Source organism: Lemur catta, chromosome 1 (assembly GCF_020740605.2).
Source record: "Lemur catta isolate mLemCat1 chromosome 1, mLemCat1.pri, whole genome shotgun sequence".
In the NCBI taxonomy this organism is placed as follows: domain Eukaryota; kingdom Metazoa; phylum Chordata; class Mammalia; order Primates; family Lemuridae; genus Lemur; species Lemur catta.
Window position 1 is genome coordinate 208,930,486 of NC_059128.1, and position 18,882 is coordinate 208,949,367.

The window sequence follows — 18,882 nt, forward strand, 5'->3', positions numbered from 1 at the left end:
AGGCAGGAGGATCACCTGAGCCCAAGAGTTTGAGGCTGCAGTGAGCTATGATTGTGCCACTGCACTCCAGCCTGGGCAACAGAGAGATCCTGTCTCTACTTTTTTTTTCCCCAGAGGAAGATGAAGTTTGGGAAATATTTCTGTGTAATAATTAAGATTAAAACCAAAAAAATCCCCAAATCAAACAAACAGAATTAAAACCAGTTCTCTAATACATCTTTAGAAAGTGATTCTGGGACAGGTTGAGATAGTAGTCAAAAACCTGGGACTCCAAACCTGGCATCAACTATAAGGAAGGGAGGTTTTTCACCTCATCACTGGACTCTACCTTAACAATAATATATAAAGTATAAAAAATAAATATATATTTAATATATAACATATAAAATAACTTATAGGTATCCTTTACAATTTGAACTGTTCTTATCTAAACCTAGGAACCAAAGAGATATGGACAAATTTAATATACCTCTCACTATCTGAAACTCAGGAATCAAATACATTTAGATGACACTTTGCTGTCTGAACTTCCTATATCCAAAATCTTGCCATCCAAATTCAGGAACCCAATAGATTCAGATAGCAAGGAATCCTTATGTGAAGAAGCACTTGGTGTAACAGTGAGAACTCTTTAACCTACTAGAGCTTTCATGCCATTGTCTAGGTATGAATACCACAAAGCAGAGAAGCACACCAGTCTCACAAAGCTTTTAAACTCTCCAGGTCAGAACTTGTCAAATTCTTTCAAAAGAAACAACAACAACAAATAATAATAATACTGAGAACAACTATGATGTAAGGAAAGAAAGTGGGACAGAATGAATCTGTCATCCTATAAATCTATTGTTTATTAAAACCAAGAACTGAGCCAACCTCACTTAGGTTCAGTCTATAAAAAGCAATCAGGAGGGCTAAGCAAGGCAAGCTGGACTAACTGGCGCCCCTGAAAGAAGACAAGACATAACTAAAGTACCAGTTTACCCTTGAGAATCTCAATAGACAGTTAACTGATTATTAAGCTTCACTACAAAGCTAGAAACAGTGCTACTAGAATAATTATCTTCTACAAGAGAAGTCTAAGGTGACACAAAACAGCTCAAAGAGCATTTCTTCAGCTTTTAAAAATCACTTGGATAAACCTAACAATAAAGATTTAAGAGCCAGGCATGGTGGCTCATGCCTGTAATCCTAGTGACTTGGGAGGCGGAAGCAGGAGGATTGCTTAAGGCCAGGAATTTGAGACCAGCCTGGGCAACAGACCAGTGAGACCTCTGTCTCTAAAAAAGTAAAAAAACTAGCCGGGCGTGGTGGCACATGTCGGTAGTCCCAGCTACATGGAAGGCTGAAACGGGATCACTTGAGCCAGCCTGGGCAACAAAGCAAGACTCTGTCTCTAAAAAAACAATTAAAATAAATTAAAATACATAAATAAGGATTTAAGACCTTTAGCATCTTTAGCATAACCATTCATATTTATGTTGTTCAAAGCACTTTACATTCAAGTTGCTAGATAGATCCCAAGTATCTCTTTACTGCTATGCCCTTCATGCTAAATGACTGATTAAAAGAAGAAAAAGGCCAGGGGAAAGAATTCTGATTTTTAATTACCTGTGAATACCAGGTTCTTTGCATAAACTATTTACTGGCATGAGAAAAGGTTTTAAATTCTGATCCCAGATTTCTTCATATAGTTAAATGGCATAAAATCTTTACTACCTTCAAAGAATATGAGGTATCAATTGTGAAATGCTTTGAAAATAATGAATGAAACCAAAACCTTGCTACCCTAAAGGAATGCTATTAATTTTCGTTACTTTCAGAAAACAAGCAAATAAAGAAAACACATTAATCTCAGTGAAAACAGATGTGTTACTATAGAGCTATCTTTGAAGTAATCATATTAAGACCTCATTGACTAATCAATTCTACAGTCTAAGGTATGGCAACATACTTTGAAAAATCTCAATCCCATGCTTCAAGATCCCATTCAACATTCATTCATTCAACAGATTTTAACTGAGTACCTTATTTTACCATGTCCATGATATGTGCTAAGTGCTAGAACAAAATAAAAAATCTCATCACTGTCCTCAAGATGCCTACATTGCCCTCAGAGATGCTACATGTACAATTATATAAGGCAGGTTGTATTATAAATGATGAAAACTGCAATGAATTCAGAAAAAAGAAAGCACTTCCTGAAGGAAACATCTGAACTATAAGACTGAATGCCAGATCAGGTTCCAGTAACATCAGAAAAAATAAGCCTTCTAGACTGAGGAAACAGTTTGAATAAAGAAAGATAAACACCTTTTCTTCACTTACACAGGTACAGAAAATTAGAAGTACCAGTAAGTCTAATTATATTTGAGAAAAAGCAATATTTCACAATTCTCTAGAAATAATTTTTTCTTATTTACACAATTGCTAAAGAACTTACAAATCCATTTTCCCAAGTTTCTCAAATAACTAAGTACATAAAATATTGCACAAGTGTTACTTTGAAGAGCTAGATCTGTTTTTCCATAAAAATTTACAAAGAACAAAAAATTATCATGGTGACATGCATGGCATGCTTACACTTAAAGAGAGTTTTATAGATAGCATGGAGTAGAGAGAAAACTGGTTTTAGAATGAGACAGACCCAGGTTTTGAAACTCAGCTCTACTACTTACTAGCAGTTTGACCTTCGAAAAGTTCCTTCTCTGAAAGTCAGTTTCCTTATCTGTAAAAAGGGAGACAACTACTCTGTAAGCAACTCTGTGAGGTAGGGAGAGAATGTGTATTAAAGCATCCTCTGTATAGAAAGTACTTAATCAAGGTCTTCTTCAGTTTTTTTAATAGGGGAAGTAATAATTATTCATAAGCTAATTCACAAGCTGGGATTCTACAACAATTTGATCATTTGATCAGTATCACACTAGATCAAAATTAGAAAATATAATAACTGACCAAGAGCATCATGTGAACCTTCATGCCACATTATTTTTTATACTATTACATTAGCCTACAGGTACAGAGACTCTATCTTCTAAACCACTGGTGAGCACAGTACAAAAGCCATTGCCTGCGACATACTGTACCTTTTGGTTTGATTTCTCTTCCCTTGAATGGCTAAAACGTGTAAGCTAACACAAACCTGTCACAGTCCGCTGGCCATCACTAAGGTTATTCCACAACTTGTTAATCTATAACAGAAGGAAAATTGCAGATTACCATATGTGAAGTTTCAGGCTAGAAAATGAAAATCCAGAAAGGAAATGCCTTGCACATAAAAGGAGAATTGTTCATCTGTAAAAGTCACTGGTGATCACAGACATAATACATATGTGGTAGAGTGGAAAAGGCATGTGTTTATAGTCAGCCTACATTGTCTACATAAAACCACTGATTAGCTCTGAAGCCTCAAACAAATTACTTCTAAACTTCAGTTTCCTGATATAGAAAATGAGACAATAACAAATATCTAGCAGTGTTGTCATGAGGAGCAACAATAATGTAAAGCCCTTAGCACACTATCAGATTCAGCCAAGTACCAAGTAAGTGATTAGTCATACCAGGAGGGTCTCATGTAGTTTTATAGTTCTAACCAAGAACATTTTCTACTAAATCGCTATTTTTTTTAGATATAATAATAGTATATGAAGTTTAGAAAGAGAAGAGAATCCTAATTTTTCAGGGATACATGTTGAAAATTCTATGGATGAAATATGCTTAGGATTTGCTTTACAATAATACAGCAGTGGGGAGGGAGGGGAATGAAAGGGAAATAGATACAAAATAAAATGGGCCATGTGTTGGTGATCACTGAAGCTGGATGACAGTGGTTCATCATACTATTTTCTCTACTTTTGTATCTGTTTGAAATTTCCCATGATTAAAGTTTTTATATAAAAAATGTGTTCTAACTATGAAATTGAACCAGACTTTGTTATGAAAAGAAATCCAGGATAAAAGAAATTACAGATCAGTATATATACGATTCCATTACTTTAATTAAAATTAACTTGTAAGTTCCCAGACTTTATGAACTGCATACATAATGGTATGAAAGGGGTTCCCAGGACTTTCATTTTCCATGTTATATTTATATATTATTTCAATCTTCTTTAATGGGCATGGATTGTATATATTATAACCTATGACTTATTTAATTCTATTATAAACAATCCATCTTTGGATGAAGATTATATACACAGTTTGTCACTTTGCTCCTTTCTCAGGAACCATTTGTGTACATTTGTATATCAAAACTTCATAGTGGGCCGGGCGCGGTGGCTCACGCCTGTAATCCTAGCCCTCTGGGAGGCCGAGGGGGGTGGATCGCTCGAGGTCAGGAGTTCGAGACCAGCCTGAGCAAGACCCCATCTCTACTAAAAATAGAAAGAAATTATATGGACAACTAAAAATATATATAGAAAAAATTAGCCGGGCATGGTGGCGCATGCCTGTAGTCCCATCTACTGGGGAGGCTGAGGCAGTAGGATCGCTTGAGCCCAGGAGTTTGAGGTAGCTGTGAGCGAGGCTGATGCCACGGCACTCACTCTAGCCCGGGCAACAAAGTGAGACTCTGTCTCAAAAAAAAACCAAAAAAACTTCATAGTGCAAAGATGTGCTGGAAACCTGTAGCTTTCTAAGGGATCCAGGATAATTCCTTCGGAATGAGGTCAGTTTTACTATCTTCTCAAATATACTGTACTTAATAAAAATCTGCTAGTTATTGTCACTTCTACCTGTAAATATTATCCATCATTACTCTGACATAAAGCCTCTCTAAACAGATAAGGCTCATGCTTCTTGAATGTGTCTACAGGGAAACAAGGAGGAATGAATTCTTTTCCCTCTTTAAAGGAACCTCAAACTATCATTAGTAAAAAGAAAACCCAAGGCTTCCTTCTCAGCCTCTTGCTGGCCAGCATCACACTGTTCCTTAGGAAGGGGAAAAATAAGGAGGACATCCACCCGCTGTCCAAACCAGAGGGCAGTGTATCATAGGAAACAAAGGTGCCTGAAACCAAATGGATCTGGAACCACACATTAACCTAAAGCCTCGGTGCTCAATAAGTATTGGCAAGTTAAAGAAATAAAATATTCATGTTTTATCTAAGAGGAAACATTTTAAAAAATCATTTCAGAGGAAGGAGGGCCATGAACTTGCATATAAAGTAAATGACAAGCTCTGAAAGCTCTGTAGTTTACCTTTTTCTTGCATCCCATCTCCTTGAGCACAGTTAGAAACATCCAGAGGGTATCTACCAGAGGCATGTAAACATCATACCACTGAGAAACTTTCTAAAACCTACTTGGTAGCTCTACCCCTAAGGCATGTATATTTTGAAAAACTCCCTGTCATTCTGATATGTACTCTACAGTAATACAGTAAGGCAATACACCAGTGGCCCTTAAACTTCAGTGGAGGTAAGATGGGCCCTCAAAACATTAATTCTTTATAACTATCTGTGGTGATTTTTGATTCAGATGGGCAGAGGGACAAAATTCTTAGAACACCGTCAAGTACAACACTGTCAAGTACAACACTGCCAGACATACAAAACATTAATAAATATTGTGATAAAAGGACTCTAAAAGATTGTTAAGTGAACTGACTTGACATCTATTAACCTAATGTTGCCATTAACTAAAAACACCTCATAAATAGCCAGACTTCATAGATTGGGATTATCACTAGAGTAACTATAGTAAACAATAGTTTACTGTCTATTTCAAAATAGCTAGTACAGAATAATTTGAATGTTCCCAGCATAAAGATAAATGTTTAAGGTGATGGATATTATAATTACCCTGATTTGATTATTACACATTATATGAATGTATCAAAATATCACTTGTATTCTGAAAATATGTACATACATTATGTATCAATAAAAAATTTGTGATTAACTAGAGGAAAGCAATGTTTATCTTTACCTCCTTTCTGAAGTCTCCTTCTTTCTGTGGTCTTATGCTGTCCAACCAATCAGCTTTAATACCATCAAAATAACTCTGGACCCTGGATTTCAGTGATTCATATTGCCAAATAGCAGCGGATCCAAATGCACAGCCTGTAAACTATATAAAAATATATTACAAAATAAGGCCGGGCGCGGTGGCTCATGCCTGTAATCCTAGCACTCTGGGAGGCCGAGGCAGGTGGATCGCTCGAGGTCAGGAGTTAGAGACCAGCCTGAGCAAGAGTGAGACCCCGTCTCTACTAAAAATAGAAAGAGATGATCTGGCCAACTAAAAATATATACAGAAAAAATTAGCCGGGCATGGTGGCGCATGCCTGTAGTCCTAGCTACTCGGGAGGCTGAGGCAGTAGGATCGCTTAAGCCCAGGAGTTTGAGGTTGCTGTGAGCTAGGCTGACGCCACGGCACTCACTCTAGCCCAAGCAACAGAGTGAGACTCTGTCTCAAAAAAAAAAAAAAAAAAAAATACATATATATATATATATATATATGTATATATATATATATATATATAAAATTATAAAATAAATTTAAAAGGAAAATAGATCTGTACATATAAGGACAGAACTTCATTTTCATTGCTTTTTACAAACCAACAAAAGGAACACCTGGCACAGTGAAACCTAACAGAAAAAAAGGACATTTTATTATTTTCCATTTTATTACTTCACAGTACCCTGGAGCCTGTTTCCATCAACAAATCTTCAAATAAAATTCAAAATGCCAACTTAGTATCCACCGAAATGCTGTACCAAATGTGAGACTCTGTAAGTTTCTTCTCCAGTGCTTATATAACTGGGCCAGTTTCTAAAAGCAATTATTAAATTCACATTCTGTATTCAGAATTCATGAGCCCAGCTACCCAGATCCTTTTGATCCCTGACTCCCACCCACCTGTCCTTACTTTAAGGGAACCCAGACAAGACAAACAGAACTTTAACATTGCACGTGCAGCAAGGTAGGTAATGCCTAGTGATGTGAGCTCTTACCCCAACAGTAAAAAATAAAGGTTTTACAAGAGTCCTTATTGGATAGGGAGAAGGATAAAAGGCTGTTTCTTCCACAGGAGGAATCAAAACACTTCTTTTGTATGCTGTACCACTTGTCCCTGTGTCTGATCTTCGAGGTTCAATCTTCCTGGGTGCTTTTCTGAATCCACATTTTTGCTGAATAAAGAAGTTAAACCTACAGGGAAAAATAGCTGATTAGAAACACAACGGCATCTTGCAAACATCAACATCTGTGATTCTCCACTGCATCATCACCATTTCAGTTTATTCTCCTCTACAGTCCAAAAAGAGCCAGGAGCCCTAACTCCTAGGTAGAATTCAAAGTCACAAGAGACACAAAAACCACAGCAACTTCAGAAGGTATTTGTTTGGGCTATTACTTTGTATCAATCAACACAATAACTTGTATCGATCCTCCACACAGAAAGAATCTGCAGGCCTATAAAAAGCTGCAGAATTCTTGTCGGTTTCCATCAGCACAGAATAGCTTTATCTTGTAAATTTGGCCACTTCACAGGACAAACTTTAAATGTATTGTCCTTCATTAGAAACTAAGAAGGGGTCGGTGCGGTGGCTCACGCCTGTAACCCTAGCACTCTGGGAGGCCAAGGCGGGAGGATCACTCAAGGTCAGGAGTTAGAGACCAGCCTGAGCAGGAGTGAGACCCCGTCTCTACTAAAAATAGAAAGAAATGATCTGGACAGCTAAAAATATATACAGAAAAAATTAGCCAGGCATGGTGGCACATGCCTGTAGTCCCAGCTACTCAGGAGGCTGAGGGAAAAGGATTGCTTGAGCCCAGGAGTTTGAGGTTGCTGTGAGCTAGGCTGACGCCACGGCATTCTAGCCAGGGTGACAGAGTGGGACTCTGCCTCAAAAAAAAGGAAAGGAGAGAAGAGAAGAGAAGAGAAGAGAAGAGAAGAGAAGAGAAGAGAAGAGAAGAGAAGAGAAGAGAAGAGAAGAGAAGAGAAGAAGAAAAGAAACTAAGAAGGGGTGAGAGTAAAAAGGGGGGTGAGGGGGCCGGGCGTGGTGGCTCACGCCTGTAATCCTAGCACTCTGGGAGGCTGAGGCGGGTGGATCGCTCGAGGTCACAAGTTCGAGACCAGCCTGAGCAAGAGCAAGACCCTGTCTCTATTAAAAATAGAAAGAAATTATCTGGCCAACTAAAATACATATAGAAAAAATTAGCCGGGCATGGTGGCGCATCCCTGTAGTCCCAGCTACTCGGGAGGCTGAGGCAGGAGGATCGCTTAAGCCCAGGAGTTTGAGGTTGCTGTGAGCGAGGCTGACGCCACGGCACTCACTCTAGCCAGGGCAACAAAGCCACACTCTGTCTCAAAAAAAAAAAAAAAGGGGGGGGGGGGTGAAGGATAAAAAAATTACCTATCTGGTAAAATGTACACTATTCTGGTGACCAGTACACTAAAAGCCCTGACTGCAGCATTATACAATTCATTCATGTAACAAGACAATTGTACCCTCTAAATCTATTGAAATTTTTTTAAAAAATGTATTATCCTCGAAGCCATTTCAAATTCAAATAATTATTTCCTTTTATAAGTAGTGATTGATGGGTCCTCTCACTTCTCCCTTATTTATTTCACTGTTTTGGGGGTATCCACCAAATATATTTATAAAGGGTTTTGAGTCCTTATAGCTTGACCTCCTTAAAACATCTGACACTAATCATGCCTCCCAGTTTTAGCTGTTGTTAACACTGCGCTCCCTACTCTTAAAATTCATCTTCAAATCCTAATAGCTTCCCCTTTTCTTAAGTTCTTTTACTCCATTCAAACTCAACCCATATAAATTCTTGAAACATTCTTCTTCTTTTATAAAACTGCAACTTCTCCAGGTTGATAAAGTAGAGATCCCTTCCTGTTTGTTCTCACTGTACCATGAACACATTATCTTTATACTAGATCCAAAGTTCCTCAAAAACACGTCTCTCATCTTTGTAATCCAGCCTCTGACACAAGATGCTCACATCTGATTGACTGAAAGAAAAAATTCATTTCTGTGGCTTGAATCACTTCTAAGCAGGTAAATGATTCAAATGTATTTCTTTAGTCCTAACTTCAATTTTCTAGTCCTGTATTTCTAACTATATATCGAATACCAATACTTGGATACGCTCCCCATTACTTTAAAACCAATATATTAAAAATGAAACTAACTCATTCTCCTGTACAAACACCTCCATTTTCTGACTTCCTAATTGTTTTAGTGGAACCATAGTTCTCAGTTACTGAGGTTAAAAATCTAGGCCAGGCATGGTGCCTCATGCCTGTAATCCCAGCCTTTGGGAGGCTGAGGTGGGAGGATCACTTGAGGTCAGGAGTTCAAGGGTATAGTGAGTTATGCTTGCACCACTGCATTCTAGTCTGGGCAACAGAGCAAGACCCTGTCTCTTAAAAAAATAAAATAAAAATTCTAATCAGATTAGAAAGCCAGTGAAAAATAAAAAATTCTAGAAGTCACTTTGGAGTTCTCTCTTTCCTTTATTCTTATCATCCAATTAAAAACCAACTCTGTCAAATAAAAATATTTTTTTCATTCCTGGTCTAGTCCCTTACCTCATGTCTGGATCACAGTTAACATCAAACACTTTAACATGTTGTATGGTCTTCTTTCCTCACATCACTTGTCCTCAAACTTCCAATAGTTCTTCAAATGCCCTCTTATCAGGGCCAAAAAATCTCTAATTCCAACACAACTCCTTAGCCCATCCCTTCTGGCCTGGAATACTCCACCATTTCCTAGCAGACCTCATTGCTTCCAATATTGCCCCACTCCAAATTCAGCCTTCACTTTGTATGTATTAAGCACAAGTGTAATATTCCTCTGCTTTAAATCGTACAATAATTTTTCATCACCCCATCAAACTCAGCACATTCCCCTTAGATCTGTCCTCCTCCTCTCGCCACTTCCTCCCTCTACCACCCCAAATCCTCTCTATACTTGTTATCCTCACTTCCTTGCAGTTCCCGCAATCTGCTCTTTCTCACTTATGACAATGCTATTTCTTCCTATGGTACTTATTTCCCTTTGTTAACTTTTTGTGCCCTTCAGAATTCAGTTGATATATCTCCTCCTCCAGAAGTCTTCTCTAGCTTTCTCAGGCTGGGTAGGTTTCTCATTTGCAATCCTAGGGTTCTAAAGCTCTCTTCTAATACTTATCTCAATTACTGCCCATGCCCCCACTGAATTACAGTTTTGTATTCACTGTATCTCTACCATCAAGCCTAGTCCCTAATAAAAAGAAGGTAAATATTATGTTAGAATAAAGAAGGGGTCAAAAATGATTGTTAATTTTATTTTGAATAACTGAATGGAAGGTGGAACTATTCACTAAGGAAAACTGGAGGCCTCAAAATTGGAAATTAGAAGATAAAGGATGTACGATTCCATTTGGGGTCCTGTTTAAAATGCTTGCAGTCATGGGGTCATGGCAGCTTTTTTTTTTTTTTTTTTTTTTTTTTTTTTTAGGAGATAAGGTCTGGCTCTGCTGCCCATGCTGGAGTGCAGCAGTGCAATCATAGCTCACTGCAACTTTGAACTTCCGGGCTCAAGCCATCCTCCTGCCTCAGCCTTCAGAGTACCTAGGACTACAGGTGCATGCCACCATGCCCGGCTAATTTTTTTTATTTTTTAAGAGATGGGGTTTTGCTATGTTGCCTAGGCTAGTCTTAAAGTCCTGGCCCCAAGTGATCCTCCCACCTCAGCCATGCAAGCCTCTGGAATTACCACTCTAGCTTTATTCTTCTAGCTAAAACTGAACTTAAATTTCCGTCAACAGAAAATGGATAAACTGTTGATATATTCATACAATGGAATAGTATACTTGTCCCCCTCACCAAAAAAGGGAAGAAACTAAGAAAGAACTGAGCATACATAATGGATAACTCTTGAAAACATTGTTGAGCAAAAGCAGTCAAACACAAAAGAATACATTATATGTGATTGACTTTCATTTAAGTTGAAGAATAGAAGACACACTAATCGGCTGTGATAAGTATCAGAACAGTGGTTGCCTGGAGTGGGTGGGGCTTACCTGGAAAGGGACAAAAGGGAACTTACTGGGGTGATGGATATCTATCTTGATTTAAGTGATGGTCACACAGGTGTATACATTTACCAGAATTTGCAGTCTGTACATTTAATACCCAGACATTTCACTATATGTAAATTATATCTCAGTGAAGTATTTTTACCATTAAAAAAGATGCTTATAGGATATCCAGGTAAAGGTATCTAATCGGCATTATGGAAACCAATGAAACTCAGAAAAATGATATGGCTACTATTATTACTATTACTTGTCTAGAATGTGCTTTCTCTTCAACACTGAGTCTACTCAGTTCAACTTCTCAGAAATCACAGTGAAGATGGGGAGTAGTGATAAAGTAATTTGACTTGAAATTTCAAATAATCCAGAATTTATACTTCCAAATAAGTGATATTCCTTTCTTTCAAAGAAATCTATTTTGGAAAGTTATGAACTTATTCAAACCATGTTAATGATACTCTAAATGCCTTCAGAGTGTGTTAACAGTTTTATGAATGAATACCCTGTAGCAAACACTGTTGAATAGCTAATCCCAAATCTATTTCTAACCCTTTCCGCTGGCGTGCTTTTTCTATAATGGCTAAGAATGATAAATATCTTCACTTTTCTGGCCTCCCCTATGGCTAGTGGCAGCCGTATCACACAGAATTCTACACAAATGAGACTTGAGCATTTTTCAGGAGACTCTTGGAAAGATTTTGCTTACCTGATAAAAATGGACACATCACTGATGACACACACACACCCTTCTTTCTGCCTTGAATAATGATGTAAAAAGCCTGGAGCTGGGGCAGTCATCTTGAATGTCAAGAGAAAGGCCAAGGAACTTAGATACTAACCTTGACATTTTTATGCCACTGAGCAAAGGCAGTAGTAGCCACTTACTTCCAATCATCCTGTATTAGATAAATAACCCTCCCAACAACCATCAGTTTACTTACAGTCAAATGCATACCTGACATCTTTATTTTTTTATTTTTATTTATTTTTATGTGTGTGTGGAGGAGCACAGGAGAACAGGGGTCTGAAAGTGCACAAAGTGACAGATGTGAACCCTTCACAGTGGATTTGATTTTTATTAAATATTCCCAAGTAACCTGGAGCTAGCTTTAGTAAATGAAGTGGCAAGTAATCAAAACAAGTAATGCTACTTTGGGCCAAAACAAAGGAGTGACAAAGTAATGGGAATATGTCTACTATAAAGATCAAAAATGCTAGAAACCAACAATACTGTGGTTTCTTGCATTTCTCTTACTAGACCAAGAAATACAGAAGATGAGAATTCTCTATATTTTCAACAGCTTAAAACTATTCAATCAGTTCTAATGAAAGATTACTTCTATATCTCACCAATTCATTTAAAATTTTGAAGCACAACATTTGAAAACGAACACAAACAGACTAAGTTGGGAATCTGGACTTAAAGCAAAGCCAGATCTTTTGTCTAGAATATTTACCTTGAGAATCTCACCAGAAGTAAGTATAGGGCTAAGGACACCAAAAGTATGTTACACAAGCCAGCCCCAAGGTCAAGAAAAAAAAAATAGCCGGGCATGATGGCGCATACCTATCTATAGTCCCAGCTACTCAGGAGGCTGAGGCAGAAGGATCGCTTGAGCCCAAGAGTTCAAGGCTGCAGTGAGCTATGATCATGCCACTGCCCTCCAGCCTGGGTGACAGAGCAAGACCCTGTCTGTAAAAAAAAATTTAAAAATTAAAAAAAAATGTTTTAAAAAAATGCCACAGCCACCCCAACCTTCAGCAACCACTACCTAATGAGTTAGCAGCCACCATCAAGGCAAGATCCTCTACCAACAAAAAGATTGTGAGTCACTTAAGGCTCAGATGACCATTACCATTTTTTAGCAATAAAGTATTTTTAAATTAAGGTATGTGTGGGGTTTTTTTTTAGATATAATGCTATTGTACACGTAATAGACTATAGTATGGTATAAACATAACTTTTATATGCACTGGGAAGCCAAAAAAATTGTGTGACTCACTATATCATTGTGGTCTGGAACCAAATCCACAACATCATCGAGGTATGTCTCTATTGGGACATAGAGAACTTGCTAGATAGAATTAGATACTCTGTCTTGGCTCACTGAACCTATTACCTAGGGCACATTCATAAACTGCAGGGAATAGAAGCCAGAAACTTCCCAGGCCTCCTATAGTTAGGGTTCCAGATGTGATCAGGGTGTGCTAATCAGCTACACTGCCATAATACTTAAATTCAGAAATGAATTTAGTAAAAAGACATGAGGCATCAATTTTGCTAATGAAAATAATGGTGGAGGCTGGGCAGGGTGGCTCACACCTGTAATCCCAGTGCTTAGGGAGGCTGAAGCAGGAGGATCACTTGAGGCCAGAAGTTTAAGACCAGCCTAGGCAACAATGTGAGCCCCATCTCTACAAAAATTTTTAAAAATTAGCTAGGAGTGGTGACATGCACCTGTAGTCCCAGCTACTCAGGAGGCTGAGGCAGTAGGATTGCTTGAGCCCAGGAGTTTGAGGTTGCTGTGAGCTAGGCTGACGCCACAGCACTCTAGCCGGAGCAACAGAGTGAGACTGTCTCAAAAAAAAAAAAAAAAAAAAAAAAAGAACATGCAACAGAAATCATATGTGGCTATATTTTCTATGTGGCCTTTTACAAAATTAGTTTGCCAAACCCCTGTCCCAGATGATGCCCAAACAGCTGGTTCATGAACCACTTTGAATAGAGCTAGAACCTGAATTCCCACTCTTCCAACAATACTTCCACTTAAATTAGAACGATTTGTTAGTTACAGATTTATCCTAACTAGGTAATATAACAAGGAATTCCAATACAAACGTTTCACTAGGGCTGACTCCCAGCACCCATGCACCCTTTCCTTCTCCAAACTGTATCCTGGAATTTCCAGCCATTCGGTTTGGGGAGGCACACCAAGTTCATGACTGGCTTAAGCCAACCTACACATCTCATTCCCTGGCAACTTCAAGGGATTCAAGGATGGGCACTTGTCCCAAGTTAGGCCAATCTGGTCCAACGAAATTCAATTTCAAGATTTTGTGATACTGGAAAAGAAAACTTTTTCTGCTGGATTTGAACCTAAAAATATACAGCCCCAAGAGCTGATGGCAGCCATCTTATAAGTACAAGGAGAACATGCTGAGAGAACAAAGCCAACATTTAAGAAACACAGAGAAGCCATGGAGAAAATGGGGTGTGGAGACAATCTGAGACACTAGATCATGTCTCACTAGAAACCAGTTCCACCTCTAGACTTGTCAATTGCATAAACCAATAAATTCCCTAATTGCTTATGTCACTTAGAGTTGGGTTTTCTTTGGCAAAAGGATGCTTTCAGATGTAAAAAGTACATTCATTACATATTACATTACAAGGTACATTCTCTCTTTAGGGAGTTTTTGTGTTAAATTTCTTAAAATGCCTAACAAATCAGGAAAAGCATGAAAAATGTCTCTAATTGTAAATGTTTAAGATCTTATTCACAGGTTTAGGTTATTTAGCTCTACTCATTCAGATAGGTACATAAGATGAAAAAATAAATTACTTATCTGAAATACATTAGGAAAATAAAGTGAAGCAGCACAATAAAATAGATAGGAATGGGGGAAAGTCCCTTGAGTCATAAACCAACTCATAAAGACAGGCCTGACCTTTAGCTCTGTTGCTTTGGTCCTGCCAATAACTAGTGATTTGTGGACACAATCTACTGTGCTTGAAGTGGGAAGATCTCATGAAAACTTGAATTGCCACTAGCCACATAGCTATGGTTCAGTTTAATATGACGCTATAACTTTGAAAAAAAAAAAAGTCAAGTCCATATATTTGTTGGCTTAAGACGAGGTAATACAGTCTTGTGAATTGTTTTTAAGAGTGTGAGAAGATAATGCAGCTTAAATATACAAACAGGTTAGCACTAATATCTATATTACTAAAGATCTGTATGAACAAATTGAGTAGACATGGCCTAATGTTCAAATGGAGACAAATTTGTGTAAGCACAATTGATTAGATTCATTCCACTTAAAACAAAACAGGTATATTTGGCAGGGGTAGGGAGATCCTACATGAACTCTTGCAAGCCAAAATCATTTTCTTGAAACCCATCTTAATAGATGGTGAGTTAAACAGGGAAAATAATTTAATACACCTGATTTACTAACTTTTCAAGTATCTTACCTAAAGATATCTTAAGACTATCACCTCAATCTAAAAATTTTAGGCTCTGTGTTAAGTGCTACAATCAACTATTTTGTTCTCTTGGATAGTTTCACACAATTGGCAAATAATGCAGGTTTCTACTTTTAAGCCTAAACCATGTTTTACAGAAGTGCTGCCAGAAGCTTGATAAAAAAGTTTCTGAAAAGCCTAAATAAGATTTTTGGCTTTTTCTGTAAAAGGCCAGATAGGAGATATTTTAGTCTTTGTGGACTACTAAAATCTGTCACATATATTTTTGTTTTACAACCCTTTTAAAATGTAAATTATTCTTGGCTTGTGGGTTTCTGTGGACCCCTGTTATCACCACTTAGTGTTTGCAAAATGCAAATTTCTGGCCCCACTTCAGGCCTATTACATGGATTCAGTCATTCCTCTGCCACAGGAAGTCAAAACAGACCTAATAAAAGTTATATACAAAGTAACTCAAGCTCCTTAATAACTTGAAGTGTTTATTCCCAGAGGCAATGGAAGCAAATGCTCTATTTCAGGCTTATCTACATAATGCATATTATTCTATGTAACCATGAAAATGTCATTTTTCAGACTTTCCACATAAATGGTAAGCTTTTGGAAAATGAGGTACTAATCTTCTTGTTCATTCATTGTTTCAAATGATCTTCATGCCCAATTTCTATTGGAGGCTCCTCATTAATCAAGTTAGTTTTCTTCTGCTTCCCTTTCCTAAAACCAGTACAGTGATGTGTACACAAATCTTAAATATTTAACACACTTATTGCTTCCTAAACATACAGTATTAATCTTTTCTTCCCCGTTAATCCATGCAATCTCAAATGGGATTTGGAGTAAGCAATGGAATCAGGACCACTGAACTCCATCACCACTTCCACCTGACCTTCTCATTCTGTATTTTCCCCGTGTTTAAGATTAGCTCCTGCTGCTCCATGTTACAGTATATTTGTTAAGATACAATGTATGCAAGTTGTTCACAAATCCTTGATAAAATTCACATGGAATGCTTGTAAGAAATAGATTCTTCCACTCTTCTCCTGATTCTGGTTTGCTAAGACTGGGGGGAGGCCTGGGAAATATATTCTACAAACACTTCAGGTGATTCTTAATAGGCAACAGCTCCACCATACTGGAGCCTCACTTACTTACCACTGGCTAGCCCATGTGTTGATAAACACTTCCGCGTTCCTTGCTACCATCAGTCAGGTGGATTTGTGGAACCCATCTAACTAAGTCAGAAACGGAGAAGGTTGAAACTTTGTATGAAAGATGAGGGACAAATTTCAAAGCCAAATACACATCAGATTCTTGGACAGTTAAGGAATTTCTCTCCTTTCTCAACTTAGAATTTAATTATTCTAATACAAAAATCAGCAAATACTGATAGACCATTATCTTCACACAGCTTTTACTCGGGCAGGCTTGGTAGTTTTCTTTCCAAATCATCTGGAAGTCAAATACTCCATTGTCTCAATTCTTCAACAGAAAAGCCTCTCCTACGACTTTGCAAGAGGCAAAGAGACATCCCTTGACTTCGTCCTCCCTTAACTCTCTGGACGCTAAATAAGATAATTGGTTGCAGTGGAACATAGGGTTTATAATTAAATTGAAAGAGAATAAAAACCGCAGCTCTGCCATTCTACCAACTATACAACCGCTTTACTTAAAAAAGGAATTCAATCGTTTCCTCTCAGGATTATGAAATGTGGCATGCAACGAGCCCTCAGGTTCCCCTCCCGTCACGTCCCTTTCGACGGGCACGAAGAAAGCGCGGGCTCACGGAAGGCTGGGCCAGGGCCGGGCACTGCGCCCCAGCCCGGGGCAGGGAGGCAAGAAGCGAGGACTGGACGCAGGCGACAGGAGTGAAAGGAAGGGACAGGTAAGGAGAAGGGAGTGAGCTGGCGGCAGCACAAGAGGCCCGGACAGCCTCCGCCCCTGAGGATGCGAGGCTGGAGCTCACGGATCAAGAGGTCAGAAGCCCGGAGCGGCGGCAATTACCTGCGTCCGAGCAGCCGCGGCGGGGCTAGGGCTGCAGTGAGCTCCTCGCAGCTGCGGCCGCTCAGCTGCGGAGCCCACGCCTGGCCACAACCCCAGCCTCTCTGCGCCCAGCCTCGCCACGCCATCTTCCAGCCTCTGCCCCACCATGGCCCGACCTTACCAACCCCAGCCGCGGAACCACTTCCGGGGCGAAGGAAGAACCATAGAGCGCCAAGGAGCAGCCTAGAGCGCCCCCGCGCGGCTGAGCGGCGGCCGAACCAGCCCAAGGTGAGCAGAGTGGCCAGTCCACCTGTGTACACCTCGCCTTCCACTGCTAATCCTGCACCTAGGAGCGGCCTGGGAGAGCAGCCTGGCCTCCACCCCGTTTGCAGATGAGGAAGATGAGGACCAGAGGAAAAAGGAACGAAGACTAATATTTTTTGAGTAATGTCATGTCCCAGGCACTTTACCCACCTTATCGCGTTTGGTCCTCAGAACACCACTTGAGGTGGATATTCTCATCACTGTGTCACAGTGCCTCAGAGGCTGACCGAGGTGAAATGACTTGCCCAAAGTTACAGAACTGGTCCTAGAGGAGCCAACATTGCAAGCCAAGTTTTCTTAAATTACTACTCTTTCTTCTGCATCTCACCATTTCATTTATTCTGTTATGTCACACATCAGAGGATGTGCCTTGTGTCTTTAACGAAAAAGTCCAAACCTGAAATGAAAATGGGGATTTCTGAATAAAATTTAGATTTCTTCATGATTCAGCCCTTGCCTGCCTGTCAGCTTTATTTCCTGCCTCTGCATCCCTCCAGCCCTCTCTGCAGCCATACTGAATCATTGGCTGTTTCTCAAAGGCAGCATCCTAGTTCCCACTTCTGTGCATTCATACCACCATTCTCCCTGCTTGGAACACCTTTCCCTTTCCCCCTTCTCAACATACCTAACCAACTCGTCCTGCACATCAACCTCAAATGTCACCTCTTCTAGGAGGCCTTTCCCAGACCTCTACTCTGATTTAGATGCCCTTCCTTTGTACTCTTATACTGTTTTATGCATATCTCTACAAAACAACATTCTATAAATACTTATTAAGCACCTACAGTAGGCGAGGCGATGTAGTAAATCTGGGGATATAATTTAGAAGACATTATCTCTGACCTCACAAAGATCCCACTGTATTGGGGAAGAAAAGAGCATGTAAATAAACAGACAATTACAATACATTGTGAAAGCACTATGATCAGAGAAGCCTAAGGCTCTGTGGGAGTTTAGAGCAGGGGGATATAACACAGTCGAGGGATAGGGGATGAGAAGCTGGGGGAGAAAGCTTCCCAGAGAAACTGATAGTGATCACGAAGAGAAGAAAAGGACTGAAATATTCTAGGCAGAGAGAATAGCATTTGTGATGTCACCCAGGGCATGACTTGTTTGAGAAACTAAAATAAATTCACTTTGGCTATGTCATAGGTGTCAAGTCTGGGATTTTACTCTATTTACAAGTTAAAAGGTTGGGTATTGGCAAAAGACAGGAGACTCCTTGATCGGAGAAAAAGGACTTTATTATCATAGCACAGCAAGCGTCAGGAGCATCATGTTTGCATGGGTCCCCCTTGTTCTCCACATCCCATCCTGGCAATACC

At 39.2% G+C, this 18,882-nt stretch overlaps 1 protein-coding gene across 1 annotated transcript in view; it reads right to left on the reverse strand.

Moving 5' to 3' along the window:
• The window catches only part of PARL (presenilin associated rhomboid like), a 43,470-nt gene extending 26,037 nt beyond the window's left edge, over window positions 1–17,433 (reverse strand). The window contains exons 1-4 of the mRNA XM_045539783.1: window positions 17,255–17,433; window positions 6,960–7,155; window positions 5,929–6,069; window positions 3,140–3,188 (exon numbers count right to left, since the gene is read on the reverse strand). Coding sequence (XP_045395739.1) covers window positions 3,140–3,188; window positions 5,929–6,069; window positions 6,960–7,155; window positions 17,255–17,379 — 511 coding nt within the window. The 5' untranslated portion in view covers window positions 17,380–17,433. The remainder of the gene's footprint in view (window positions 1–3,139; window positions 3,189–5,928; window positions 6,070–6,959; window positions 7,156–17,254) is intronic.
• Between the last annotated feature and the right edge of the window lie 1,449 nt (window positions 17,434–18,882).